A 26,469-nucleotide genomic window follows, 5' to 3' on the forward strand; every position below is an offset into this window, starting at 1 on the left:
GAAAGCGGAATCCGGCGGAACTCAATGGCTTTTTATACTGAGCTCTGCTCGCGGGGTTTTGGGATGTGTATTCCCCCAAACTTGGTGTATGCACCACACACTTAACTACGAGGATGCCAGAGATAAGCGGAAGCTCCCCCACGTTTTGGCCAGAGTACCCCCACGCTTTTTGGTAATATTTGGGGTACCAAAGTGGAGGATCTGTGGAGGGCCACTCAGTATTTTCCACGGTCAGAGGGTTTATTCTAGACTATTTTGCGTCACCTTAGAAGATGAGGTGCGAGCCGCGGTATGGGAAGGTGTCGCTGATTTTGGAAGCGCCCTCGGCAGAAACCTGGCTTCTCTCCGGGAAGTTCTCAAGACTCTTAGCGTAGGTGGCGACAGAGTGGGCAATCAACTTGGTGTTAACCAACCAGGCTTCGTAGTCGGGGTTAGACAAGTCGTCGCACAACTGGTGGTAGCATGGGTCAAACCACTTGCCAGCCTCACCGCCAAACTGCTCCTGGCCCTTCTTGGTCTTGACCTTCTCGGCACCAGTAGCAATACCACCAGCAGGAATGCCAGCGTCAATGAAACCAACGTAGTCGCTTCTGCCGTCGAATGGAATCAAGGTGTAGTTCAAGCCCTGCTCCTTGTACCAGTCAATGTAGAGGTCCTTCAAGTCACCAGAACCGTTGGGGTGGTCCTTGTTGTTGGCATCGTAAACCTCGTACTCGTAGTTTGGAGAGGCCATCATGTCGTAGTCCATAAACAATCTGATCTTCTGGTTCTCCTCAGGCGAAAGGGCCTGAGCGTAAGCATAAGAACCCAAGAGACCCTCTTCCTCAGCAGCCCACCAAGCGAAACGAACGGCATTGTTGACCTTGTACTTGGTCAATTGCTTGGCCACCTCGAGCAAGGAAATAGTACCAGAGCCATCGTCGTTGATACCTGGACCGGCAGCAACAGAGTCAGAGTGAGCACCCAAAGAAACAACGTTCTCGTGGTCACCCTTGATGGTCTCGGCAACGACATTGAGGGTCTTGATCTTCTTCACGTAAGAGTCGACGAAAAGAGTAGTCTCGAACTTGTGCTTAGGGTTCTTCTTCAACTTGTCAATGAACTCCTGAGCATCCTTTTTGGAGATGGACACAGTTGGCACCTCGTCGCCAGTTGGCTCGCCCAAAGTGCCCTGCAAAGGAGCCTCCTTGTCGAAGATGATAAGACCAGCAGCACCAGCCTTGCCAGCGTTGATGGACTTGTTACCAAAGGCACACTCGCCTCTCTCCACCAAGACAATGTTGTCCTTGGTCAACTTCTTGGGGAAGTCAGAGACGTCACAGCCGTAGTTCTCGGCCAAAACCAAGTTGGCGTTGATAGGCTTCTTGTCTGGGGTTGGAGGGGTGAGCTGGAGAGCCAGCAAGGACTTGGGCTTCGCACCGTCAATCAAAAGGGAAACAGAGTTGACACGACCGTCAATGGCCTCGAACTTCTGCACATCAATAGTGTAGTAGTCGCCCAACTTGCCCAACTCGTGCTTGATGTAAGCAATGGTGGCCCAGTGACCTGGAGAGCCAATCACACGAGTAGGATGGCCGTATTTCTTCTCCGATTTCTGAGCAATTGAGTACAACTTCTCAGCTCTTTCCTTCAAAGCCTCTGTGGAGATAGCAGCCTGCAACTTCTCGGTGTCAACCTCAGGCTTGCCCCATGGTGGCCATGGGAACTTCCAAGAAGAGGTCAAAGGCATCTGGAGGTCAACGTCTCCAATGATGACATCATTGAAAAGATCAATGGGGGAGGCCGCAGCCGTGCCCAAAATAGCGAGCGAAGTGGCAATTGAGAGCTTCATTGAGTGAAACGGTCTTGCCAATGGATAAAGAAAAGAAGTATGCCTGCCTCTGTCGGCAGTCCGTTCGTATGGCAAGAGACACCCGTGCACCATAGCATACGGCACCTGATAATGCGGTGCCACGCGGCTTAACAAGGCCAGAATTTCGCAGCCATCATACTTATGCTCTTCTCTTCTTCCGCTGTTGTTTCCCTTGCTGGAAACCGTTTCCGGAAAATTTGAAACCACCATTACCGAAATTGAAACCAGAGCCACCAAAGTTGCCAAAATCGAATTTGATATTTGGACCGCCCTGGAAGTTGAATCCACGATTGCCGCCGCGTGTAGGACCTTGAGAATGGCCCAGACGTCCTCGGTCATATGCTTCTTTCGACTCCTTGTCCGACAAGACCTCGTAGGCCTCGTTGATCTCCTGCATCTTTTGTTCCACTCCCTTTTCATCTAGATCGCCGCCCTTGTATTTGTCTGGGTGGTACTTCAATGTCTGTGTTCTGTAGGCCTTCTTGATCGTCTTCTCGTCAGCGTCAGGCAGAATATCAAGCACCTTGTAGAAGTCCTTTGAAGGGTCACTTTGCATCTGCTGCTGCTGTTGTTGCTGTTGCTGCTGGCGGTACCACTGCTGCTGTTGTCTTTGCTGGTCTTGTTGGAACTTAGCCTGCTGTTGCTGCCTTTGCTTCTGCTGGATCTTCTCAATCACGTTCCACCTTTTCTTGAAAGCCTCCGTCTTGCCAACGTGTTTGCTGAACTGGGAAAGAAGCTTCTGAGCCTCGGCATAGTTCTTCTTCTTGAGCTCTTCATCAATACGGGCTGCATGCTTAGGAAAGAAAGGCTGACCGTCTTCAACGGCGCCGTCACAGTAAACTTTGCAATCAGCAGACTTCTCAGAGTAGAGAGCAGCTTCGCAACGGAGACGAGTCAAGTCTCTATAAAATTTGAGGTGCTGGAACAACTTCTCGTTACCAAGCTCCTTGTCAGCAAAAGCGTTGGCCATCCATAAAAGATAGTCAAAGTTGTTCTTCACCGACGAAGGCACGTTCTTGAGGTCACGCTTGGGTGCCTTGATAGGGTCCTTGTTCAAGAAAGTATGGATCTGGTTCCAGTCGAACAGGAACGAGCCGTACTTCTCGTCACTAAGGTCGCTTGCTTCGTCCGAAACGGGGTATATATAGCCATCGAGGATCGAGTAGTCCTCAAGCAGATTTAAATTGGTTGCAAGACGAGCAAACATCTTGGAGAGCGAACCGCATTGCTTGTTCTCGTTGTCGATTCTCAAACAACTCTTGACGGCGTTCCATGCATCTTGGTAGTTCGATTGCGTGAAGAAGAGGTACTCGGCGAATTCAGTGTACCTGCCCAAGTCCTTCTGTGGAGCTTTCTTGAGCAAAGCAGAGTAATCCGCAATCATGCCCACCAATGTATCTTCAGAAAGGGCCCGATCTTTGCCCAAGGTCTCGGCAGACTTCTTTTTGCTGCAGGCCAAATGAAGCTCGAGGATGGCGATGTTTTCAGGCGTGAGAGGTCGAAGCGTCGTTTCAACAGCCCTTAGACACTCATCGTAATCGTACTTCAGTTTGCCCTCGAGAACGCCCTTGAACTTGTCAAACGTCTTCTCCCACGTCTCCATCTGTCCGGCCAACTCCTTGTCGGCGTTTTGATCTATGACCCGCCTGACAGCGGCAAAATCCCCCCGCTTCACCATTATCTCCTTGTATACGTTTCTTGCAGGCTTTGAGTCTGGATCCAAGGCAAAGACAGCCTCGAGGTCCTCGATGGCAGAACTCATTTTGTTCAAGCTCATCTCCACAAGAGCCCTGTTGTAAAGAGCCGTTGCTAGCGTTTTTTGGTCAGACAGACCCTGGAGGTCCAGAATCAACTTGTCAAATTCATCTAGAACCTGAACCGTAGGACCCACAGTTCTTAGAAGACTTTGGGCTTCTCGAATTCTTGATGTAAAGTCCTCGGCGAAAACCGAGACTAGTAGCAGTACCAATAAGGTGACTAGCAAGATTCTAGACATATTGTAAATAAATAAGGAGTAGTAGTTGTGGTTATGGGTGCGACTATGCAAAGCTAGACACGTTAACGTTTTTCGCACCCATTTCCTACACCATCTACACGGTAGTTTTTCCATTAGATCATTTCTATTATGCCATGGCAGCTAAGCCTACTTGAAGAGCTTGGCCAAGGAAACGGCGCCTTCGTCGTTTCTCGACATCACCTTCGCCACCGCCAACTCAAAGTCCTCTTGCGTCACGTGGATTCTTCTTTCTCTCAAGGCGTACATGCCTGCCTCTGTACAGACACCTTTAACGTCAGCACCGGAGCAGCCGCCCATCTTCTCGGCGATTTTCCTCAAGTTGATGCCTCTGGTCAAGTTCATCGACCTGGAGTGAATCTTCAAGATATCCGTTCTCGCCGTCACCGTAGGAGCAGGGAATTCAATCTTTCTGTCGATTCTACCGGGTCTCAACAAGGCAGGGTCCAAGATATCCAATCTGTTGGTGGCCATAATGATCTTGATATCCTTGGAGCTCTCGAAACCATCCAACTGGTTAAGCAACTCCAACATGGTTCTCTGCACCTCGGAGTCTCCTCCAGAGGAGCCCTCCACTCTTGATGAACCAATGGAATCGATTTCGTCCATGAAAATGATCGATGGAGCGTGTTCTCTGGCCATGACGAAAAGCTCACGCACCATTCTTGAACCTTCACCAATGTACTTCTGCACCAATTCGGATCCCGACACTCTGATGAACCTACAGTCTGTGTGGTGAGCCACCGATCTGGCCAAAAGCGTCTTACCGGTACCAGGTGGTCCGTACAAGATGACACCCTTGGGCTGCTCGATACCCAAACTCTCGAAAAGCTCTGGATGCTTCACAGGCAACTCAATCACCTCCTTGATCTCTTTGATTTGCTTGTCCAAACCACCCACCATGTCGTACGTGGAGTCTGGCACTTTTTCAAGCATCATCAACGACACCAATGGATCGACCTTGTTGGGCAAGATCTTGTGCAAATCGTATGAATCAGCTTTGAGGCACACTCTCAATGAAGGTGTCAATTTCTTGATATCGATGTCTTTGGTGACATTGACAATGTACTTGCCTTCAGGGTGAATCTTGACAAGCACCTTTTTCAAGCCCATCACCTTGACGACTTCACCGACATACGAGCCTGGTTCTTGAAGAAGCCTCAACTCGTCTTTCAACTGACGTACTTTACTGTTGAGCTTGTTTCTCTGAGCTTCCAATCTTCGTAAGTTTTGCGTTGTATTTTGGATTTTGATTTCTGTGTCCTGTATCTGCTGCTCGAAGTAAGGCTTGATGCCTCCTTCGTGGACGTAAGGAGTATCGACTGTGGTCATATTGTTGGGGGTTTGAATGGGCTTACTGAGGTTTGCCTTCTACGCTCACTTCCACACGACCAGTGGTGTAGTGCGTACTGCAGGTAAGACCACCTTCGACCAAAGCCCAAGTCGACAATTGGCAAGATGGAGAGTGGTTTGGATGGTGTTGGAGATGCAGGGGATGAGTTTAGAGCGGTATGGGGTTGATTGGCGGTCAGGGGGTTGACGGGACGCTGGATTTGCTGAAGTTGAAAATGTCACGTGATCTCAGTTTGATCGAAGGCATTCAGCAAGAGGTGAAGAGAGATTAGCTATTGAAGGAGGGTTTATTGTAGTAGTTGTGTTGAAGTTTACAGATTCTGAAAAGAACGTGTAAAATGCTCTGGTACGTCGAGTTTTGTGGCTCACTGGATGGAAACTGGTTGCTGCGCCCTGTCAGACAACAGATTACCAAAAAGAGAGGAAGAACTGGCAGTTTCAAGTAGTCCATAATAGTAGTCGTCTTAAGTAGTCAATTTTGAACCTCTTGCGTTGAATGCACTTCTAAGGTGTAGTTTGAAGAAAATCAGATAGTTTCACTTTTCGCAGCCATTAGCTAGTCGGCTGGAAAAGTGCCGAAATAGAATAAACTTTAGGTAAACTTTAACCTCTGAAAGCCATAAACTCGAGCTCCTTTTCATCACCCAATTCCGCCCACACCCAATTTTCAAGCTTATCGGAGGAATTGTAGCCATTGCTCTAAACCAAAACCTCTCCAAACCTCTCTATACACATCCTACCAGAACCAGTCTTCAAAACAACCACTAAACAAACTCAAAATACACTTCACAACCTCATAAATTTCACAACCTCATAAACTTCACAGACAATCTCCATAAGTCCACTCCCGGCCCTCCCTATCGTCCAATCGCTCACTTACCATCCTCTCCCACTATCGACCAATCAGACACCGCCTTTTCTCCAAACCCCCATTTCACGCAAATTCCACAATTCTCCAAAACCAACCACTTTTTCTTTCCAAAATCACACCTTTTCCCGCTCTACAGCCGGTTGCCAAGAGTTTGTCGGTTTGTGCTCGGTGCCTGGATTAATGCATAGGACCAAAAAGGATCGCGAAGTAGGCCCTTTCAGAAACGTCCATGATTACGAAAAGGTTGGTGGTTTTGGCGTTGATCGCCGTGGCATCAGCTAACCAGCAATACTGCAAATGTGTTTGTTCCGGTAACACCGTGGTGGGCAAGATCGACAAGTGTGTGATGTGCAACAGCAGCTGGTGCTTGGAGAAGAACGATAAGCTTTGCGAGGAGAAGGAGGAGGAGGAGAAGATTGTGATAAGTTGTTTTCAGATCGAGTCGACGAAGGAGAAGGTGATCATTGTGTTGTTTGTGCTTGGGGTACTCGGGTTGCTAGCAGCGGGCTGCTGGAGGTGATTGCCATGATGGAGAGTGATATGGTGAGAGGTGTGATTTAGGGGAGAGACGGCGTGTGGAGAGACAGCGTGGGGAGAGAAGAAAATGCAAGGAGACAGTGTTGTTAATTGGACGAGCTGGATTGAGTCTAGCTGTGGTTGTTGTCCATGCGTTCCACACTGATACAGCTGAGTGGGTTGGAGGAGATGCTAAGCAGGTGGCCTAGCAAGAAGAGATGATGCATTGTACCTATTCAAATTTTGCTGGCATTTCACGATCGAGGGCTGTTGGCACGAATGAAGTGATGCCCGTTGGAAGAGCTGTTGGTACTGTTTTGTTACTGAAATGCAGAAAGCGGGTTAGCCAGTTCCGATTTACAGATCAAAGGATTAGAAGGGTTGCTTGGAGGAGATGATTGTCAAAATAGAGCTCATCATGACTATCGACATTCACATTAATGGTGTTCAGCAGCGTTCAAGCAGTCTATCACTTTCAGACCGTCTTTAGCCAATTATAGTCTAGTACGGCACGGGGACGTTACTTAGAGATAGCTCTACTATCGACGCCTTCTACAAAACTCACAAGAAGCCTCTGATGGCGCCCAATGGCCGGCACCACCACTTCATGACATACAGCCAATCACAGGCACTGCTTTCACATCCATTAGGTTCGCTCCATATGTGTTAAAATGCTCAAAACTGCTTACTGACCTGCCAATGAAGTCAATTCCAAACGCCTGCTGTCATCCACCTCCAGCACACTTCGTACTTACTCATCCAGTCGGACCAGACCAATGCGGAGCAACCCAGACCAATTGGTGTATCCCGGCTTAACAACACAATTGGGTGGCGTGACTATGAAATACCCACCCAAATCCAGCAAATTTGCCAATTTCCAAGATCCCCCAAATTTTGGACTTTCCACTTGCCAATATGCTTCAGCCTGCCCTGAAGGCTTGCGGTTGCAAGTCTGAATCAGGTAACCGGTGCGACTCCGAAGCCTCACGAGCAGCCCTAGAGAAATAGACGAGGCAATCTAATTGCCCTGGGAAGGCATCCCCACGAATTCGAAGAAAATTCGACTTTAGCAGAAAAAATACTGAAAATTGCAGAAAAAAACACAAATTCATCCGGGGTACCACGGGCGGACCTGGCGGAGCAAGCCAATGGAGACGGTCCCTGGCGGTCGCAGCCCAGGAAAAACGCCAATTGGCAATTGCCGAGATGGCAGGCCAGTCACACCGGTGAATTTCGAAAAAACCGAACTTTCACGCCAAAAGTGACGCCAAAAAACACCCTCCCCCAAGCTGCCACCCCAAATCACTCCAGTTTCCGTATTTTTCACTTCCGCTGCTTCTGTGCCTGGCCTGCGGATGGCCTAATACAAGTGCAGTGCGAGAAAGGAAGGTCCACCGTACCGCCTGACGGCGCCACAAGACGATTTGCAAAAAATAAAAACCGTCACGCCTCCACATCCAACGTATATAGACCTACCCTCTAATTAAACTATCCCCATACGGCAGGCGAAACGCTCAAACGTCGGGTATTTGAACGCGCGAGAAAGCGCACACATTTTTTTTTTTTTTTTTTTTCAGCTTTTTTCTTCATCTTTTTTCTGGACTACCTTCTTTCTTCAAGAAGTTTTCAGAACAACACCACTTTTTCCCACCACCATGTCTGGCACCCCCGAGTCCCAGACTGAAATCCCGGCTTCCCAAAAGGGAAACGCCCCTGTGCCTCCTGCTGCCCAGGCACCTCCCCAGGCTGCTGCCTCGAATGCTCCTGGTGAAAACCAGCCTGTGGGTCAAAACCTCCCAACCCAAAACTTCCAGGGTGGCAAATACCCACAGCACTTTCAGGGGAAACCCCAGAACAGACTGCAGCAGGGCGGCTCCCAGGCCCACGGCTCCGCTCCCGGTACTCCACACCAGCACCACCAACAGCCCCACCAGCATCACCAGGGCCAGGGCCAAAGAGGGAACTACAACAACAGCAACAACAGCAACAAGAACTACTACAACAACAACAAAAGGAACTACAACGCCAAGGTTGGCGCGCAGAACCAGTACCAGTATCCTCCCAACTTCAACCCCAACATGTACAACTACTACCCAATGTACTTCCAGCAAGGGATGGTTCCAGGGGTGAATATGCCCAACTACTCCCCTCAGCTGCCGCTGCTCTCGCAGTCGCCCGTGCAATCTTATCCTCAGGGCGCCTCGCCTGCCGCCGCTGCCACCGCTGCTGGATCCACCAAGGTGAAAATCACAGACAAGGACGGAAAGCAGGTCAACTTGGAGGACAAGAAGAAGCTGTCTGCCAGCTCCTCTGCGCTGACCACGCCCGTGCCTTCGCAGGCCCAGATTGTGCCTCCAGCCAAGTCCCAGACGCCTGAATCCGAGGACCAGGCTGCTGCTGCCGCTGCTGCTGCCGCTAAGAAGAAGGAAGCCGCCGACGAGTTCCGCAGAAAGATTCTCGAGAAGGCCAAGGCCGCTAAGGAGAAGAAGGAGGCCGAGGCCCGTGCCGCCCAGGCTGCTGCTGAGCCCAAGGAGGAGGTGAAGGAGGAGCCCAAGAAGGCTGAACCTGTGACGGAGACCAAGCCTGAGCCAGTGGCTGAAACGAAGCCTGAGCCAGTGGCCGAAACCAAGCCAGAGCCAATTCCAGAATCCAAACCCGAGCCTGTCCCAGAGACCGTGAAGGAGGAGGTTGAGAAGGAAGAGGCTCCAGTGGCAGCTCCAGCTGAGACCAAGGAAGAACCAACGGAACCTGCCGAAAAGGCCGAGCCAACGGAAAAGGCTGTCCCTGTGGCTGCCCCAGAACAGTCGGAGGACATTGCCGAAAAGGACGAGGAGGAGGCCGAGGACGAGGAACAAGAGAAGGTGTTCGACCTCTCCGCCTTCTTCGACAAATTGGCCTCGTGCAGAGCCATCGAGGACCCCTTCACCTACCCATACCCATACCCCTTGACCGGCGTCGACGCCAGATGGAAGGCTGGCCAGAAGAAGTATAGATACGACCCGCAGTTCTTGTTCCAGTTCCGTGATACCGTGAACTACCCCATCGACGATGCATGGAAGGAGAAGCTCGAAGGTTTGGGCATTGTCCCCAACAAGAGATCCGGCCCTGGCGGTCCTCAGCGCATGAACTCCTCCAGATTCGGCTCTCAGGCTCCAGGCAGAATGGGCGGAAGCATGCAAAGACCCGGTTCTTTCGACGGAAGACAAAACTCCAGATCGGGCTCCAGAAGAAGAGGCGGCTCCAACGCCGGCAACCCAAGAGACCGTTCGTTGAGAAACAGAAACCAGTCCAGAAGAGGCCCCAGAGAGAGAGACGACGATGCTCCAGCCAAGCCCGCCGAGGACGTGAAGCCATTGGTTCCTTCTGCCAACAGATGGGTGCCTAGATCTAGACAAAAGACCACCGAGGTCAAGACTGCTCCTGACGGAACGGTGCTCCTTGAGAAGGAGGATGTGGAGAGAAAGGTCAAGTCTGCATTGAACAAGTTGACGTTGGAGATGTTCGAGCCTATCTCGGAGCAGATGTTGGACATTGCCAAGCAGTCCCGCCACGAGGAGGACGCTGCCACCATCAAGCAGGTGATTTCCTTGACGTTTGCCAAGGCCTGTGACGAGCCTTACTGGTCGAGCGTTTACGCCCAGTTCTGTGCTAAGATGGTGAAGGAGATCCCCGACGACATCAAGGACGTGAGCATTCTCACCAAGAGCGGCGAGCCTGCCATTGGTGGTGACTTGGCCAGAAGAATCCTTTTGGCTACCTGTCAGACCGAGTACGAAAAGGGCTGGGTCGACAAGCTCCCCACCAACCCAGACGGCTCTCCTTTGGAGCCCGAGATGATGTCGGACGAGTACTACGCCATGGCTGCCGCCAAGAGAAGAGGTCTTGGTTTGGTCAAGTTCATTGGTAACCTTTACATCTTGAACATGTTGAACGACCAGGTTATCTTGCACTGTTTGAGAGACCAGTCCAAGAACGTGACGGACCCATCGGAGGACTCGTTGGAGAACTTGGCCCAGTTGATCAAGACCGTGGGTCCTAGATTCGAGGCCTCGGAGAGAAACAAGGCCGCCTTGAACATGATCTTTGACAACATCCAGCTGATCTTGGACAACTGCAAGCTCTCGTCGAGAATCAAGTTTATGTTGATGGACTTGCAGGATTTGAAGAAGAGCAACTGGAAGTCGCTCAAGCAGGAGTCCGGCCCCAAGACCATCAAGGAGATTCACAACGAAGCCGAGTTGAAGAAGCTCGAGGAGAGCAAGGCCCAGGCCGAGAAGAGAAGAAACAAGGGCTACGGTGGAGGTGGCTACGGCGGTGGTGACTCTAGATCAAACTCCACCAGAGGCGGCGCCTCGTGGGGCAACAAGAAGGAGTCCAGAGCCCCCACCAAGGACTCTAGAGGCTTCCAGTCTGTTCCTCGTTCGCAGCTGAACAGACCCACGCCTGACCTGAGCTTCAGTGCTTCCCATACTTCTCCTAGAGAAAACTCAAAGAGAACCGACTCCATGGCCTCCAACATCTTCGCTGCTTTGGACGGCGACAACGACGACAACGAGTCCGAGGGCGCCGGCCACTAATCCTTGCATGTTTCCCCTGCATTTCCTTGCATCCCACTAGATTCATAGGTAATCTGTACTATAGCACCTTGTCGTGATAATGAATTGACACTGATATATACACAAAAAAAAAAAAAAAAAAATAAAAGTTTACGCTGTAGGTTCTTCTTTTCGGCGGTGGAAGTACTGGTGGAAGGCCGCCAGGAAACGGTGTTTGGATGGACTTTCCAAGCCGTCCATTTCCGAGGGCGCCGGCCCCTAATCCTTGCATGTTTCCCCTGCATTTCCTTGCATCCCACTAGATTAATAGGTAATCTGTACTATAGCACCTTGTCGTGATAATGAATTGACACTGATATATACACAAAAAAAAAAAAAAAAAAATAAAAGTTTACGCTGTAGGTTCTTCTTTTCGGCGGTGGAAGTACTGGTGGAAGGCCGCCAGGAAACGGTGTTTGGATGGACTCTCCAAGCCGTCCATTTCTGGTGCTTCTAAGGTCTTGAGAACCTCCTCCAGAGCATCTGCCACCAAGGCGGTGTATTTTCTGTGGACGTCGGAGTTTCCGTGATTCTGGCCCTGAACCTCCTCGATTACCTGAATCGAGAAGTTGCCCATCATGAGGAGCAAGTCGACGGAACACTCAGCGGTGGTTTCAAGAAAGCCACCAATAACGCTTATGGACTTGCGGACGTGCAAAAGCGCCAAACAAAAACCGAGAATGGCCGTTTTGAGAAACAGGAGAATAAGGTCGCCAACAATGATGCAAGGCACAAGAATGTAAAGGCCAAGGGTGTGGAATCGGGACATGGTGGTGGAACAAAAGTGGCTGCAAAACGGTTTCTGTGCGCACATAGTTATGGTGAGGATGTCTCAAGAAGAGTGCTTCCCTCGTTGCCTAGGGTGTAAAAGGCCTCTTCAAAGTCGTACACTATTTCTGCTGCATTTTCTGAAACGTCCGTTTTCTCCACAGCCGGCTCTTTTAGCAACTCTTCAACCATCGCATCGTCCTCTACCACCTTGAAAGTGGGCTCAGTAAGTTTAATGCCACCCCGAGCCACCTTGCCAAAAAAGTCCTTTAAATCCGAGAGTGTGTCTGAAAGAAGCTCTCCATCTTGTTTTGGAGCTATAGTCAATCGCTCGATGCAGTTGGTCAAGGCAACAGGCACATCAATGGTAGCTTTCTGGAGCGCCTTGTGAACAGCCATGATCTGCGGTAGAAGCAGCGACTGAACGCTAATATACGTGCAAGCGTACAAAAGGAGGTACTTTGTGATGACATGCAACAGTTCTCCCTTTGAAACGAGCTGTAACATTGTGTGTGCTGCTGCTCTGACAAAGTACTTTGTTCGTGATACTCTGTTGGTGAGGTACGGCTCCTCCTCGTCGTCCAGGTAAATGGGTCCCTTTTGGTCGCTTTCATCATCTGTAAATGCATCAGTGGGGTCTTCGTTGAGACAGCTTTCCAAATCAGACGCCATAGCCCTGGCTGCCTTGACGTTTATGGTGACCAAGAATTCGTCCAGTTTTTCGTGATATTGCACAAGCTGGGGCCGTTTTTCTGTATTTTCCGCCACACCAGGATCCCTCTGGTTCATAAAATTGTAGAGCTGCTGGATGAGCCGAATGCTCAGCCCATTATGGAGTCCTAAACGGACTTTGGTGGAGTTTCGAGCAGATTCCTCCACCTGACTCTTCGACAAAAACGAGTTTTCCGTCGACCGATGGCTGGATCCGAGAAGCTCCACAAAATTTATAGCCGTTCGGCCGTCGCCGTGAGCATACTTTGCAATCACCTCACTGGCACCGTTCTCAAACGTAATGGGTTGCAAGTTGAAAAGTACCCGCCGGCGGATATTTTCAAAAACAATTGCCTTCTCCACCACAAACCTCAATTCCTCATCGGTCAAATTTCGAAGTTCAAAGAGCTGGCACCTCGACAAAATGGCTCTTCTGATACGCTTACTAGGACTCACAGTGGTAGCAGCCAAAAACACGAAAGCGCCACTTTCCACAAAGGGAAGCAAGAAGTCCTGTTGCACAACAGTAAAACGGTGAATTTCGTCAATAAAAACCGCAACTCTCAACCTGTCCTGGCCTAGTCTCTGACGCATCAAGTTCTCTTTAGCCAAGGCTTGCAGGAGATCTCTGAGTTCGCTTACCGTGGCGTCTGTTGCTGAAAACTCCACAAATACATAGTTCGTTTCTTCCGCTAAAAGCTTAGCTAGCGTTGTTTTGCCCACTCCAGGTGGACCATAGAGGATCATCGATGGTAGATACCCCAAGGTGATGAAGTTGGTGATGGCTCCATTGGAGCTGTTGAGGAGATGTTTTTGACCAATGACGTTTTTCAAGGAAGTAGGTCGGATTACTTCAGAAAGTGGCCGTCGTAGAGCCTCTTTGACGGCATTTTTGTCAGATTCCATAAAGAGTTGAAGATCAACAGATGCTACTACTTAGCGCGTTGCCTGTATGGATCATATGGGTGCTATCTACAACCAGTGTAATGTGTATCCTAGTAATTTTACATAGATCCCTAGCAATGAATGGCTGTCTTACTGGAATTGCCAGTCAGCGTAGCCACTATGGATTGTTATTGTACATAGAGCTTCAGTTCCCTCGGCCATCCGACATCATGGGACTCTGCAAGGAGGACAGGAAGCGTCTTTTCTTGAGCATCTGCTTCGGGTCCTCTTGCGTCACCGTGCGTGGAGACGGACTGGAAACAGAGCCGTTGGTGCCGCCCGCCACAGAGCCCATTCTCAGTAGACCGGCTTGATTCGAGGTAAATTCTTCGAGGGCCTTGAGCGGGGAGGCAATGTTGTTGCTCGACAGATACGCCATGAGCGGGCTGAGGATCGACATCATGTCGCCCGTCTGTAGCGTCCTCATGGCCCGGTCATGTAGACCGCAATTGCCTAGTGTCTGGGACGCCTGAAATTATCGGCGAGACTGCTGATGATATCCTTCATGCCCATTTTTGAAGTATTATTATTGTTGCTGAAATTTTGCCAGAGGTGCTCCAACGAAGCTGTGCCAATGGAGCTGCGGTAGTCGAGCATCCGACAGTCGACCCAGTCGATCTTAAACTCTCTATTCAAAAGCACGCGGCAGAATCCGCTGGCGGTGCCTAGAGAGCCGTCCAGATAATTGTAATTCACGGTGACCTTGGAGCCAATGAAAATCAGGCCGTTGTTCATGACTTGGAATTTTGTGCCCGAAAGGAAAAGCTGAAGCGATGCCAACGCTTGCGATGCAACGTTTGAAAGAAAGAAGCGAGGGGCGCTTGTCACGTCAAGCTCAAATGTTCTTGGGCCTCCTGAATTGGACTCAAATGAGACGCCGTCATTACCTTGTTTACGCGCCGGCGTGTTCGTACTAAACCGAATGGTACCATTCGACACAAAATATGCCAGGACAAGTCTTGTCCAAAACTCAATTGTTCGCAAGCTCTCCATCGGTTCGTTCAGCACGAGTTCAATCAAGTCAATTAAACGCACCACGGCGGCATTGCCCAAGTTACGACGGAAGATCTTAGCGTGCACCTCATTTTGCGCAGCCTGAGTAGCTGTCATCTTCTGCATGGCTTGTCCAGCCGGTAGACCCTGGGCGGATCTTCCTTGATTTTGTTGGTTTTGTGCACCCTGGCTCGGTGCTCCGGCCAGACCCTGTGCCAGCGCTGGGTTGCCGGAATAGCCCTGAACGGGCGTATGCTGAGCTGAGTGAGGTCCCGAATGGGCTTGCTTTGCCAGTCCGGGGCCTTGCAGACCGTTTGCCAGTCCAGGAGGCTGTGCTTGTGCTGTGGACTGTTGCAGTTGCTGTGATTGTGGATGGGGACGGTTCTGAGCTTGCAGGTTCTGCAGCACGCTACCGTCGCCTTGACTCTGTGGGCCTTGTGGACCCTGGGGGCCTCTTACGGCGTTCTGGAAATTCTGACGCTGGAAATGTGCCTGTGCTTGTGCCTGTTGTGCTTGAGCCAGTATCGGTTGCAGCAGCTGTCCTGGCTGCATCATGCCCGGGCCCATCTTGTACTGGTTGACCATCGGAGGGCCTTGCAGCATCATGTGCGGTCCTCCTTCGAGCTGTGCCTCGGGCTGCGGGCTGTAGCCGCCAAACTTGGGCTGCTGGTTCTGCGACAGACCGTTTCCTTGCATGTACTGTTGTTGGGCCTGGTTCGGCGACATCTGGCGTGCCATGTGCGGCAGCGGCAGGGGACCCGACGCCATGGAGACGCCTGGGTTCATATGCTGGTTCATCATCATCTGAGAGCTTCCGTTGCCGTTGGCTGAAACGCTCATCAGACGCTGTTGCTGTGGATACAGCACGCCGTAGTTGGGCAGCTGCTGGGGCATGTTGCGGTTCAGCGGATGTTGTTGTGGCGGCATCATGGGCGAGGAGTACTGGTTGTGGAGCTGGCCCACCGACGGCGAGGCGTTCTGGATGTTCATGAACGAGCCGTTGGAGTTGCCGTTCATTGCAAACGACAGTGCCACGAGCGGTGTTCTTGAAATGGAAGGTGGTGCCGTTTAGCAGAAAAAAACTAATTCTGGCCCCTGGTTCAGGATTCTCTCCTCCTTATATGCTTTGGCTTCTTGAGTAGCACGCCTGGTGGTGGAAATGGGCCTATCCTTGGCGAAAGTCACGGGACCGGTTTCTTTCAAAATACGACGTGGCTGACGCACTGGGTGTCGGCGCTTATGTACCTGAGTGCCCTTGTCGCTGGCGCTGGCGCTGTGGAAAACGAAGAAGGTGGTTCTTGATGGTTTTGGCAAGAATCCATACATTAGCGTCCAGGGTCTTTCGGGAGTGCATACAGGCACCCTCAAGGCTCCCATACGCAAGGTCGAGGCGGGGCGCCCTGATGATTGTCCGCACTGGGTCCAGCGGGAGAGTTTAGAGTGTAGAAGTAGAAAGCAAATTGGGAAACGGGAGGAAATGGAAAAAAAGTAAACTGAATAGGGAATTGGGACGTTTTCTGATTGGCTGGGTTTCGATTTTCCGGTGTATGGATACAGGGAGGCCCGCAGGCCGCTCGGCCAGCTCCCCAGGCAGGTCTCCAGAGGCAGCAGCACACGAGAAAGGGCGTTGGCTGAAATAAGCAATTTTGGAGAGAATTGTTGAGATTGTGCTTTTGGGTGACTTGTTTTTGGTCATGGGTCTTGCAAATTGGCCCCATCGAGTGGGTGCAGCAGATCCATCTCCCCTCAGATCATCGGTGGAGAAGCATTTCAGGAAGGGTTCGCTGGAGGGGCGTTGGGAATTTGTAGTTTTTTGAGCAATTCGGGTTGTTCGATGGACAAATTGAGACCAGGCTTCGACAAAGAGTCAATGATGGCTTGGGTGCTGGCTCTTCCACTTGACTCTTTCTCCGCTCTGCCATAAATATCACGATACCAACGCAAAATCAACCCGAAACATAAAACTCACTCGATTGGCCCCTTACGGCCGACTCTGACACTTCCATTGACGTGTCTAATTTAACCTTTCTTCTCTAGCACCAGCGAGCTATAAGCCACCTCCGAGGCTTGGACCCGGCTACTTATCGATCAAGCCCCAGCGATAGCTTTGGTCCTGCCCAATGCACGTGGTAAGAGAATGCAATGGTTTCCAGCTTTTGGCCTCAAGATGGTTCTGGCGAGATTGACCTATAGTCGGCATTGTTGTAGAGGCGACTAATTAAACAATGCAAGCGATTGCGTCACCTTATTCTTAAGCCACTATTATCCGTAGCAGCACAATCTGGGCCTAGCCCAAGCCGCAAGTGGTATAGGCCGTGTCGCTATGTTGACGGGATTTTAGCTTCCCCTCCACTGAAGGAATTTTTCAACTACCACATCACTCCTCCATCTTGGCTATTCCAATTTGAATTCACTCTGCAATACTAAGGGTGGAGTTCTCTGGCTTGCAAACCCAGCGGGTCAAGGCAGGATGCTGGACGACGGGCCTTCTGGGCTTCAATGTCGACAGCTTCAGGTCCAAGTCGTCGTTGTCCTTGTCCTTCGTCTTGCCGGCTCTTCTCTTGAGAAGCTTGTTCAAGGTGTCTCTTTTTTCCTCCTCAAGCTGCTTGACCTTGTAGTCGGCTCTCCGCCTGGCGTTTTCGGCCTTCCTGTTGGCGATTTCCTCAGCCGTCTCGGCCTTCTTCTGTGTCTTCCTATTAAGCGCTAGAAGCTGCTCGTCCATTTCCTGGAACATGCTGTCATCTGATTTCTTGCCATTGCCGTCTTCGGCCAAACGGGCCCTCTGTCTCTCGGTAAGCTTCAGAACATCAGGAACCTCTGGTGTGTACTCGAATTCATCATCATAAGGCAGTTCGGAAACTGCATCTCTCGAAGAGCCTGCTGTTCTCCGGGGTATCCGAAGTTTCACAGAAACCTTCTTCTGTGGTGGTTCATCAACATATTCGTCCAGAGGCTCGTCGTCCTCCTCTCCTTCGTCATCCTCTTCATACATGGTCAACTGCCTTTTACGTGTTTCTCTGGCACTGCTGTCACTTGACACCGAGCCGGCTGCAGCGCCTCTTGTTCTTCTCTCTTTAGCATGAACTTTAGGAGTGTACCAGTCATTCTGCAACTCTTCCATTTCGTTTGAGTTGGTTTCTTCGTCTTCCTCGTCACCCAATCCAATGTCGTCGGAGACCTGGGCATCACTCAACTCCTCGGATCTCTCTCCGAGGTCGGACATATCGGCGGAATCTTCGTCGTCGCTGACTGCAATCTTAGGGGGCATTTTGGGGTAAAGAACTGGGTTGTAGTTGGTTGATCCAAGAGGAGCGTACTTTGGTGATATCTTGCACCCGTACACCTCCAACCTACGACACAGCCTATGCTACGGAAAAACAACAAAACGTATGCTATGTATTGCTTCTAGTAAGCCTGGCCGCTCATGAAAAGACCCTTGATGCCACGAATCTCGCCCTTGGCCTCCAGGGCCAAGTTCTTCTCCTTGGACGTGCCATCTGCCTGCAAAACGTCTCTGAAAAACATATCTCTGTGGCTGAAAAAGGCATTGTCTGTCTTTTGCTGGAACTGCTTGATTGACGAATCAACCAGGCGGTAGCTGGGCATCTCGCTGATCAGGAAACTCGTACATTGCTTCAAGCCTGCGTTCAATACACCAAGCTTCTGGTAGAGCTTCTCCAGACCCAAGGTACGGATATTGTTGAGTTCGGTATCATTTGAAGCCTGAGAGTCCAGGGTTTGGCACACAGCCTCGGCATAAAGCTTTTTGGTTCCAGGTCTGTGAAGAGCCACTATAGGAATATGCTCCACTCTGCCAATCACATTGAGGTACAAGTCCCGTAGTTGCGATCTTGCCAGCTCAAGGAGGTCGAGTCTTCTGAATGCACGGGTTTCTAGCAACGGCCTGATGCCGAAGATTCCAATGATGTATGCTAAAATCAAGAGGGCTGCAGACCCGTTGGTCAATTTGAGGAAGTATTGAAAAAGACGGGATCTTCTGCGAGCCACGACTCCAGCGAGTCCTGCAGCATCAAATGCAGCTTCAGGTATAGTGACGATGGGAATCGACATCTGTGTTTTGCTGGTGTTTCCTGAAGGTGTATGTGGATATCACGAAGAATTGTGGGGAGGATTAGTGGACCTCGGTGAGTGTGGTGCACGGGTGTAGAGGTGGACCTGGTGCTGGAGCCTAAGGTAGTTAGAGGTAAAGTTTTTGAATGTACTGGATTTTTTTTTTTTTTTATTTCTTCATTTGCTTTATTCTCGATTTAGGCTATAGATTTCAAGAGTTTTGTCTGAGCAATAGGCGATGTTGGAAGTATAGGAAATTTCTACTACTATTTGTCTCAACTGGATCAATGTTGCCCAGCTCATGCTAATATCATCACAATTAGCATCACTCTGTAAGGAAACTTAATTCTTGACGCTTGTAGGCCCTTTCTTTCAATTGGTCACGAGCTTCTCTTTAGAGTCTACCACCCACATTGTCTCCACCACCTACACCTACACCTTCTTTATAATTTTATTTATTTTTTTCTTACTTTTTATACTTTTCCTTTTTTTTTTTTTTTTTTTTTTTTTTTTGGAAAGTCGAGCCAAAGCCCAGAGACTTGGAGAACCCAGGAGCCAATCGATGCAAAGAACTTCCACTTTCCATCAATCACTCCTACCTCCACCAGTCATGTCTTGGTGACCTTGTAGTCCTCCGTCTGGCCCTCAAGAGGCGATTTTGCCGCCTTTCTCGCAGCTTTCTTCGCCTCTCTCTTCTTCTTGTTCTTGAGAGCCTTTCTTCTCTTGGAAAGCTTGGAGGTCTTCTTGGGGACTTGGGTTGCAACGGCTGGTTCAGCACATTCTGCTTCCTCGTTGGTCTCAGCAAACCTGACTTGTTTTGGCTGTTTTTGGTGATTCGCCTTGGAGGTTTCCTTGGAGGTATCCTTGAGAATCAGCTTGGGAGGAGGTCTAGCCTGACCAGACTTCTTCTCCTTGGTACTCTTCTGATTCTTCTTCTTCTCCTTCACGTCGTTGACAACAGCATTGAGCTGCTTCTTTTCAACAACCTTCTTTTTTTCCCGGACCTTCGCCTTCCAGTTCTCCACATGCTGCTTCCAGCGGAGCTTGTCGTGGAAGGATTCCCGGAGCTTGTTGAAGTAGATGCTCTGGGCAATGCACTTTGAGCCAAAGTTGTCGAAAGCATAGTACTTGTGCAGCATAAAGAACTCGAACTCTCCAGGAGCCCAGTTAAAGTACACTCTTTTGTTATCGTGAGTGACTAGCTCCCTGGTAGGAAGCCAAGTAGACTGCAAGACGTCTCTAACAAAGACGCAGCCTTCTCCGTACCAATACGGATGGACGTTGAAATTAACAGCGGTAGGCAAAATGTCGATCATTGTAATTGAGTTTTCGTTTGAAACTGTTTTTTGAATTGTTTGTTCACTTGTGTTCTGCTATGTATCAACGGCTTGCTCAAGGGGAATTGGACAAGATTGATGCTGTGGTGGGTGATGATGATGATGAAAAAGGATACGGGATCCTGCTGGATATATAGCTGTTGAAACAGGCTGTGCCATCTTGCTGAGTAAAGCTATGGCGGGATGACCTCGTGGGTTTGATGACGCTGAAGAAAGAGGTAGGTGGAGGGTTCAATGGATCAGTACGTTCTCTAAAAGTGGAAGGCCCGGTAGCATTTACAAAATATTCTGCACATCCACTGCAAATAAGGTAAGTCTACTGCAAGTAGGGTAAGCTAAAATTTATTTGATGACCAGCTAAGGCGGGTCTACCATCTGTGGGCATATCTAGTAGGTAGTAAGAATTAAAATATCACGGCAAGTGGTGGGGATGTCAGCCTTATATTTGAAGATATTATAATTTTGGCAAGCAGTTGGTAATTTTGGCAAGAACACCAATTGCAATGCATTGTATATTGACCGCTTTCAAGTGCTTGTGGAAGCGTTGGATTGAAGTACCCGGTGTATGAATTCAAAATCAAGACGTAATGCCAGCAAAATTGCCTCCAATTAAAATTCCAATTGAAATGCCACTTTTATAGGTCTATGGGGGTATGCTGTCGATATGCTGCTACTCAATAAGCATAAGCGTCGACTACCATCTCTCACTATCGTCATACCACTAGTACACCCACCATCACAATCCTGACAACCGTTCATACCATTAACTCCCTCTCATCCCTCGAAATCCCCCCATGCCAGCCACCACCACCTACACCCTCACCCTCAAAATTCCATCCCTTTCTATGTACAAGTTAATCTATAAGGTCACCGACGGATTTCGTGTAGGTGCCCCTTCTATCGTTGTCTCGTTTCTTGCGGCCCTTCAGCTGGGTCTTTTCCACCAACTGCCGCTGCTCTATCTGTCGCTGGGCTAGAAAGCCATGCACTTTTACCACCGTAGATGCCCTGGGAGCCTTGACCTTCTCGGTACTCTTGGTCTCCCGCTTTTTGGCCTTCCGCTTCTCCGTGCGTTTCTCGATATCTTCAAGTTCGCCTTCTGTAGGCGTCCACTTGGACTTGAGGATTCTGCGGATGTTCTCTGGGTTGATCTGGAACACATCGGCTATCTGGACGGTCTTTATCGTGGGAATGCGTTGTTTGAGCTCACGAATCTCGGTAATCTGCTGCCTAGTGAGCTTTCTGGTTGGATTCCACGAACCGTAACGCTTCTTATGCGACTGTTCCCTCTTGACCCATGCTGGAGCGTTTTTGGCATGTTCTCTATCTGCTTCCCTGATTTTTTGCTCAAACGCCGTTTCTGACCGAGGAGGCTTGGCGTACGTTCGAAGCGGCTGCCATAGAGTGAATGCTGGCTTTTGTATGGGGATATTCAGCCGGAGGCATAGTCGGCACCACATCTTCACGGAGTTCTTGGTAGAAGAGTACAGAGATAGTATGTAGGCTGCGATGCGTGTGGAGGAGGACCATAGTGAAGCAAAGAGGGCAAAAAGTGACGAAAACAAAGAAAAAAATAGACGATGGCCCGATTGTGCAAAAAAACACGAACAGACCGTGTTTTCATTATGAGACCCTCCAAGACGTGACTATGGCATTGTTAGACGTCTGTCAGAGATTTGTTTTCGCAACCTTCCTTGTTTTTCCCACCGTCCTGCGATATCAGCCGTGGGAGGTGAATTTGGCATCCTGACAGCAAAAATTGAACTTACAGGGATATTCCTTCTATCTTATTTTCAGGTTAATATTCATAAAAAATAACTTATTTCTTCCTTCACCCCAAAATCAAACCAAATCCTGAAACCGTTCGGTGCCTGAGACCACAGTCCTGTACGCAGCGCACAACCGAGATTCCCTTCTTCCCCGATACGAAAGATAACACAGCTTAGCACAACTTTCCGGTTGGTAATTGCTGCGCTTCTGGAACTTTTCATGAACTTTCTCAAGAAGTTTATAGGAGCATCGCCCATCGATGAGGTGGCCCTGATTCCGTCTGGTAAACTCTTCCTTACCAGAGCGCCGTTCCTGCCCAAGGGAGCCCTAGAGTGCTTATACAACGATGCCCTTATCAAGATCAAGAAGACCACGAAGGAGCACTACTACCAGATTTCCATTATCAAGGCGTGCCCGGAGGGCGAACTAAACCTGGAATCTGTCGATGACGAGGGAGACGACGGAGAGTCGGATGATAGTAATGAGGACAGCGGAAACAACGACGAGAAGGTGTTTTCCATTGACCCCGAGCTCAAATTCCGTGTCTACACCAAGAGCGACGGAACACAGGCGATTTCATGGAAGGACGTGAACGGAGATTTGGGCGACCGCTTCGAATTCTCCGTTGACGAGGATATCAAGTACACCGAGGTGGACAACTTCACGTTTAGCTTGTACAAGTGTTTGTACGAGCTTCGGTACCAGAAGTCTGCCGACGACATCACCGACATAAACCAGCTTTCTGAGTTTGTGTACGATCCTACTACAGACGACGAGGCTGTGGAGATGGACAGGTTCTCTCGTTTTGCCATGTCGTGTGCGTCCTCGCAAGAGCTACGGTGAAGACGAATGAAGCATTTTCCGAATTTATTGATGCCTGATGCTAATTGACGGTGCCCGCTGAGCGAACCGCCAAGACCTATATTTATCGACAGACCAGGACCCAGAGGGCCTTTTTTGGTGCTCTAACCATCCCTGAAACCAGCAGGGACGGCTTGCAGGTATTCGCCATGCCATGTCGTTTCATACAACGACCGCCAGACCGTTCAGCAGAACTGGTCCCCATTGCCCGGTGGCGAACGAGCCGAAACCACTATTTATACGATCCTTGAGTGCAACCACACGTTGCTACCTTCTGAAAGTGAATGCTTTCTTGAGCTCGTCCCAGAATATAATCCGTACAGCGTTGACCTTGTGGAACTGGGTTGGTTTGTAGTTTTCAAGAAAGAGCTTCTTGCCGTGCTCTAGGGGCTGCTCCTCCAAAGGAATTCTGTTTATACGAGCGTGGATCCTCCTCACCCAAGCGTGGAAAGCAGGAGAGCTCATGAGCTTCCTGTAGAGGATCTCCTCGAGGGACATTGGCGGCATTTTCGGGAAGATGTGGAGATGCTCTTCGACCTCGAGTAAGTAGGAAGGGTCTATCTGTGCGCCAGTGCACCCGTGCACCACGCACTCAACACGGTATAGTGAGCGTTCAATGTGTAACACCTCAACAACCAAATCAAGGCTCACCATGATTACCGACAATGAGTTGAACACGGTAGTGTTGACATTTGGCTTTGTGTCTGTGGCGCTTGTGCTTGTGTACCATGCCATTTCCACCAACACGAAGCACCACCAGGAGTAAGTCGATCGTGTATAGCATGAATGAAGAGCATATGAAGCGACGTGTAGATGGGATATAGGGAGGTGTTCGAGGGGTTTAGAGAGCTGTTTTTGAGGGATTTGTCGAGGAGAAGGTTAATTGATAAGGATGGTTATTCTGGTGATATCGTGAGTACGAACCGTGATAACTGGGTATTGCGGTTAGCGGGGGACAGGTGTACCACTATTTCGAGGCAGTGAAAGTGAAGTGGTGTTTTTTGGATTAGGAGAGAAAGCAAGAGTGCTTGATTTGGATAGCCTTGAGTCGGTGGCGATCAGTAATGATATGGGTGGTAAGACAGAGACATGAAGAGTGCACAACAGGTGACTGAATCGGCCAGTGGCCACTTGAAAATTTGAAAATTTATTTCACTCATTAGCTTACTTTGCCAGACCAGACAGCTAAATCCCATTGGATGACTAAAATGACGTCTAAAGCGACATCAGCTAAAAGTGCCCACAACCAGGTATCAACATCACCAAAAACCCCCACCAGAAGTCGATATGACCAGATGCCAATATTACCAGGAACCCAGAATCATTTCGAAGGAGGCAGGTGTCCCCGAAGACTCAAATACGAGGGACTAAAGCAGCGTACATTCCCCAGATGCATCAGCCGTGCTGGATAAGCATTTCTCGAGAGAATCGGGCAATCGCCAGAAACGCTCCCACGTCAGGGCCACCATAAACCAGGACAAATCAGGAATCCGTGCATCGTCGAGCCATTGACCCCACGTTTGTGCACCCATTCTTCTAAAAAACCGTGACCCCTCCAACCGTCGAGGGACAATGCTGGAGGCCGATCCTGAAGGCCGACGGTGCTTCACTTGGCAGAAACAACAATCCCACTGGGCCTAAGCCTGTACTGGCGCCTCGCTTCGAGTTACACATACGCCGGGCGGGCTCACAATGGGTGCAAACCTGCCATTATCGCAGAGGAGGAGGGAGATTCCTCAAGGAGACTATTTGACGGAAGGGGCAAGGGGGCACGAACGGGCCAGGAGTCAAGGGACAGGCACGATCCTGTCGTGCCCTGTTGATTGGTGAATTAGTTTTAAAATGCCTCCAAAAGATGGATGCCCTGGGGGTGCCCTGGCTGCTTGAAACCCCAGTCAACTAAATTTGCATCCGATTCAGCCCCACAACTAAATCGCATTAGGCCGCACCAGGGCGCACCAGGGCGCACAGGGACGCAGAGACTGACCGCAAATTAGGTTTCTGCAAGCAAATAAACCGCATTCCCGCAGGCTCGAGGGGAACGTGGAGGCCTGTGGCTGGCAGAATTAGCAGCCTCGCGCCAGCCAACGGTGTCGATCGAAAATAGCCCGATCTGCGCAGTCACCAGATGATCGGCTGCTGACTCGGGACGTCTTGGGGAATTTGACTATTGGGTTTGGAATTTGTGGAATTTGGTTGGAATTGGGATTGGAATTTGACTTGGAATTTGAGTTTGGGGAAGCTCAGGGATAATTCAGTAAAACACTGCAAGCTTGGATGATTCGACGTATCTGCTCGGGGTCGGACTGTGCTCGGCAGCAGGCTTGCGACGTCACACCGGCTGCTCCAGACAGGGCTAAGGCAGCAGAGGGGTCTGGTCTGAGGGGACCCTCTGCCAGACAATGGCCTGGGCCTACTGGGCCGCAGGACCAGGAGGACCAGGTATTCAGTTATTCGAGATATTATCTGGCCGAAGTAATTTTGTTGAGTTGGTCAGTTTCGCTTAAAGCCATAACTAACCCACCGATTGCTTTCACTAACCGGCCGCTCAGTGCCATAACTAACCCATCGCTTTCATGTGCGGGGTGCAGGGACCCCAATCACACCGCACAACGGCCAGCACGAGCGGCTTGGCCCTGTGAATTTAAACCTTTGTGCCCTGCTGCCGCCTGCCTGGCGCCTGTGTCGCCTGCCTGCGGGCCTGCCGCTTCACCACAAACAATCGGGAAAAACCCTCCCGCGAGATCCACTTCACGCCTGCGGCTTTGCTCTGCACCCGGCTCCGCAGACCGTTGGCTCCGCGGAATTTGTGGCTGCAACGCTCCACGCACTGCCTTATAAACAGCCCCCTCCCTGTTTTCCAGCACACACCACCACCACACACCACGCTCCACACTATCACGATTCTTCCTCCATAACTAAATTCTTAAAAGTATATGATGCCCCCCACGGCGTGCTCCATCCCGCCGCTCGAGGAAATCGTGGCCCCCGAAACGGCGCTAGCCAACTGCGGTCCCTACTCCAGAGCCAACTTCGTCGCCTACCTCGCAGCGGCCCACTGCACCGAGAACTTGGAGTTTGTGGTGGAAATCGACAGATTCCACGCCGCCATGGCTCGCGCCCTGGTCGAAACCCTCGCCCACCAGTGGCGCGTGCTCCACAAGGTCTTTATCGCAAAGGACCTGATCAAAGAAGTCAATATCCCCTGGACGCTCCGGCGCCTGCTTCTGCCTGAAACACTCCCCCTGCCGGCCGAGGTCGTGCAAACACGCAGCGTCGTGTACGAGCTTTTGCTCGACAGCTACAACGAATTCATCTTCCACACGCGGGAATCCACAAACGACAGTACCACGCTCCGGCGGCGCCTGGAGGCCGTTCCGCCCGACCAGCCCTGGCTGCCGCACGCAGACGTCGGCCCGTGTGTGCCCTGCACTGCGGGCGAGACCGAATACCACCGGCCCAGTGCGGCGGGTCTCAAGGACCAGTGGGAAAAGGCCTTGCTTGATTTTGAGGTGGGCAAGTCCGACGTGAACGAGGTGACCCACGCGGAGCAGCCGAGTCTGGATTCTTCGAACTACGGCCTGCTGCGCAGTAGAAATGGGTCGGACGGGACGGTGAGCCTGTCGCGAACCTCGCGGTGCTCTTCCATCGGGTCCGTGGTGGAGGGCATCAAGGGGTACCTGGGGTTTAAAAAGGCCGTGAGGCGGTTGCGGCGGGGCAGCGACGAGCCGGGCGAAAAGTGGTGATTGCAGGCTATTAGAGCAAACACCGTCGGTACTAATCTTATGTTTTGCAGAACCTGCTTGTCCTCG

General features: G+C 50.5%; 14 protein-coding genes across 14 annotated transcripts; 4 read left to right on the top strand and 10 right to left on the bottom strand.

Moving 5' to 3' along the window:
* Positions 1-265: 265 nt before the first annotated feature.
* On the bottom strand, positions 266-1,831 carry APE3 (Ape3p; the record flags this gene model as incomplete). Its single annotated transcript, XM_024857190.1, has 1 exon — positions 266-1,831. The coding sequence occupies one exon, from the start codon at positions 1,829-1,831 to the stop codon at positions 266-268; it is 1,566 nt and encodes a 521-aa protein (XP_024714326.1).
* A 160-nt stretch (positions 1,832-1,991) lies between these two features.
* Positions 1,992-3,848, bottom strand: JEM1 (Jem1p; the record flags this gene model as incomplete). The annotated part of the gene is made up of 1 exon (XM_024857191.1): positions 1,992-3,848. The coding sequence occupies one exon, from the start codon at positions 3,846-3,848 to the stop codon at positions 1,992-1,994; it is 1,857 nt and encodes a 618-aa protein (XP_024714327.1).
* A 147-nt stretch (positions 3,849-3,995) lies between these two features.
* Positions 3,996-5,198, bottom strand: RPT6 (proteasome regulatory particle base subunit; the record flags this gene model as incomplete). The annotated part of the gene is made up of 1 exon (XM_024857192.1): positions 3,996-5,198. The coding sequence occupies one exon, from the start codon at positions 5,196-5,198 to the stop codon at positions 3,996-3,998; it is 1,203 nt and encodes a 400-aa protein (XP_024714328.1).
* Positions 5,199-6,319: 1,121 nt separating this feature from the next.
* C7M61_001795 (uncharacterized protein) lies at positions 6,320-7,096 on the top strand (the record flags this gene model as incomplete). The annotated part of the gene is made up of 2 exons (XM_024857193.1): positions 6,320-6,574; positions 6,983-7,096. The coding sequence occupies 2 exons, from the start codon at positions 6,320-6,322 to the stop codon at positions 7,094-7,096; spliced, it is 369 nt and encodes a 122-aa protein (XP_024714329.1).
* A 1,165-nt stretch (positions 7,097-8,261) lies between these two features.
* On the top strand, positions 8,262-11,183 carry TIF4631 (translation initiation factor eIF4G; the record flags this gene model as incomplete). The annotated part of the gene is made up of 1 exon (XM_024857194.1): positions 8,262-11,183. The coding sequence occupies one exon, from the start codon at positions 8,262-8,264 to the stop codon at positions 11,181-11,183; it is 2,922 nt and encodes a 973-aa protein (XP_024714330.1).
* A 370-nt stretch (positions 11,184-11,553) lies between these two features.
* C7M61_001797 (uncharacterized protein) lies at positions 11,554-11,970 on the bottom strand (the record flags this gene model as incomplete). The annotated part of the gene is made up of 1 exon (XM_024857195.1): positions 11,554-11,970. The coding sequence occupies one exon, from the start codon at positions 11,968-11,970 to the stop codon at positions 11,554-11,556; it is 417 nt and encodes a 138-aa protein (XP_024714331.1).
* Positions 11,971-12,017: 47 nt separating this feature from the next.
* On the bottom strand, positions 12,018-15,635 carry C7M61_001798 (uncharacterized protein; the record flags this gene model as incomplete). The annotated part of the gene is made up of 3 exons (XM_024857196.1): positions 12,018-13,609; positions 13,803-14,078; positions 14,114-15,635. 3 exons carry the CDS (start codon positions 15,633-15,635, stop codon positions 12,018-12,020), a joined length of 3,390 nt encoding a protein of 1,129 aa, XP_024714332.1.
* A 1,393-nt stretch (positions 15,636-17,028) lies between these two features.
* C7M61_001799 (uncharacterized protein) lies at positions 17,029-17,886 on the bottom strand (the record flags this gene model as incomplete). Its single annotated transcript, XM_024857197.1, has 1 exon — positions 17,029-17,886. One exon carries the CDS (start codon positions 17,884-17,886, stop codon positions 17,029-17,031), a length of 858 nt encoding a protein of 285 aa, XP_024714333.1.
* A 137-nt stretch (positions 17,887-18,023) lies between these two features.
* Positions 18,024-18,689, bottom strand: PEX17 (Pex17p; the record flags this gene model as incomplete). The annotated part of the gene is made up of 1 exon (XM_024857198.1): positions 18,024-18,689. One exon carries the CDS (start codon positions 18,687-18,689, stop codon positions 18,024-18,026), a length of 666 nt encoding a protein of 221 aa, XP_024714334.1.
* Positions 18,690-19,297: 608 nt separating this feature from the next.
* Positions 19,298-20,005, bottom strand: C7M61_001801 (uncharacterized protein; the record flags this gene model as incomplete). The annotated part of the gene is made up of 1 exon (XM_024857199.1): positions 19,298-20,005. The coding sequence occupies one exon, from the start codon at positions 20,003-20,005 to the stop codon at positions 19,298-19,300; it is 708 nt and encodes a 235-aa protein (XP_024714335.1).
* An 875-nt stretch (positions 20,006-20,880) lies between these two features.
* On the bottom strand, positions 20,881-21,486 carry C7M61_001802 (uncharacterized protein; the record flags this gene model as incomplete). Its single annotated transcript, XM_024857200.1, has 1 exon — positions 20,881-21,486. One exon carries the CDS (start codon positions 21,484-21,486, stop codon positions 20,881-20,883), a length of 606 nt encoding a protein of 201 aa, XP_024714336.1.
* A 529-nt stretch (positions 21,487-22,015) lies between these two features.
* Positions 22,016-22,639, top strand: VID27 (Vid27p; the record flags this gene model as incomplete). Its single annotated transcript, XM_024857201.1, has 1 exon — positions 22,016-22,639. The coding sequence occupies one exon, from the start codon at positions 22,016-22,018 to the stop codon at positions 22,637-22,639; it is 624 nt and encodes a 207-aa protein (XP_024714337.1).
* Positions 22,640-22,924: 285 nt separating this feature from the next.
* Positions 22,925-23,392, bottom strand: C7M61_001804 (uncharacterized protein; the record flags this gene model as incomplete). Its single annotated transcript, XM_024857202.1, has 1 exon — positions 22,925-23,392. One exon carries the CDS (start codon positions 23,390-23,392, stop codon positions 22,925-22,927), a length of 468 nt encoding a protein of 155 aa, XP_024714338.1.
* Positions 23,393-25,596: 2,204 nt separating this feature from the next.
* Positions 25,597-26,403, top strand: C7M61_001805 (regulator of G-protein signaling domain-containing protein; the record flags this gene model as incomplete). Its single annotated transcript, XM_024857203.1, has 1 exon — positions 25,597-26,403. The coding sequence occupies one exon, from the start codon at positions 25,597-25,599 to the stop codon at positions 26,401-26,403; it is 807 nt and encodes a 268-aa protein (XP_024714339.1).
* Between the last annotated feature and the right edge of the window lie 66 nt (positions 26,404-26,469).

This window comes from Candidozyma pseudohaemuli (genome assembly GCF_003013735.1).
Source record: "Candidozyma pseudohaemuli strain B12108 chromosome Unknown scaffold00003, whole genome shotgun sequence".
Lineage (NCBI taxonomy): Eukaryota > Fungi > Ascomycota > Pichiomycetes > Serinales > Metschnikowiaceae > Candidozyma > Candidozyma pseudohaemuli.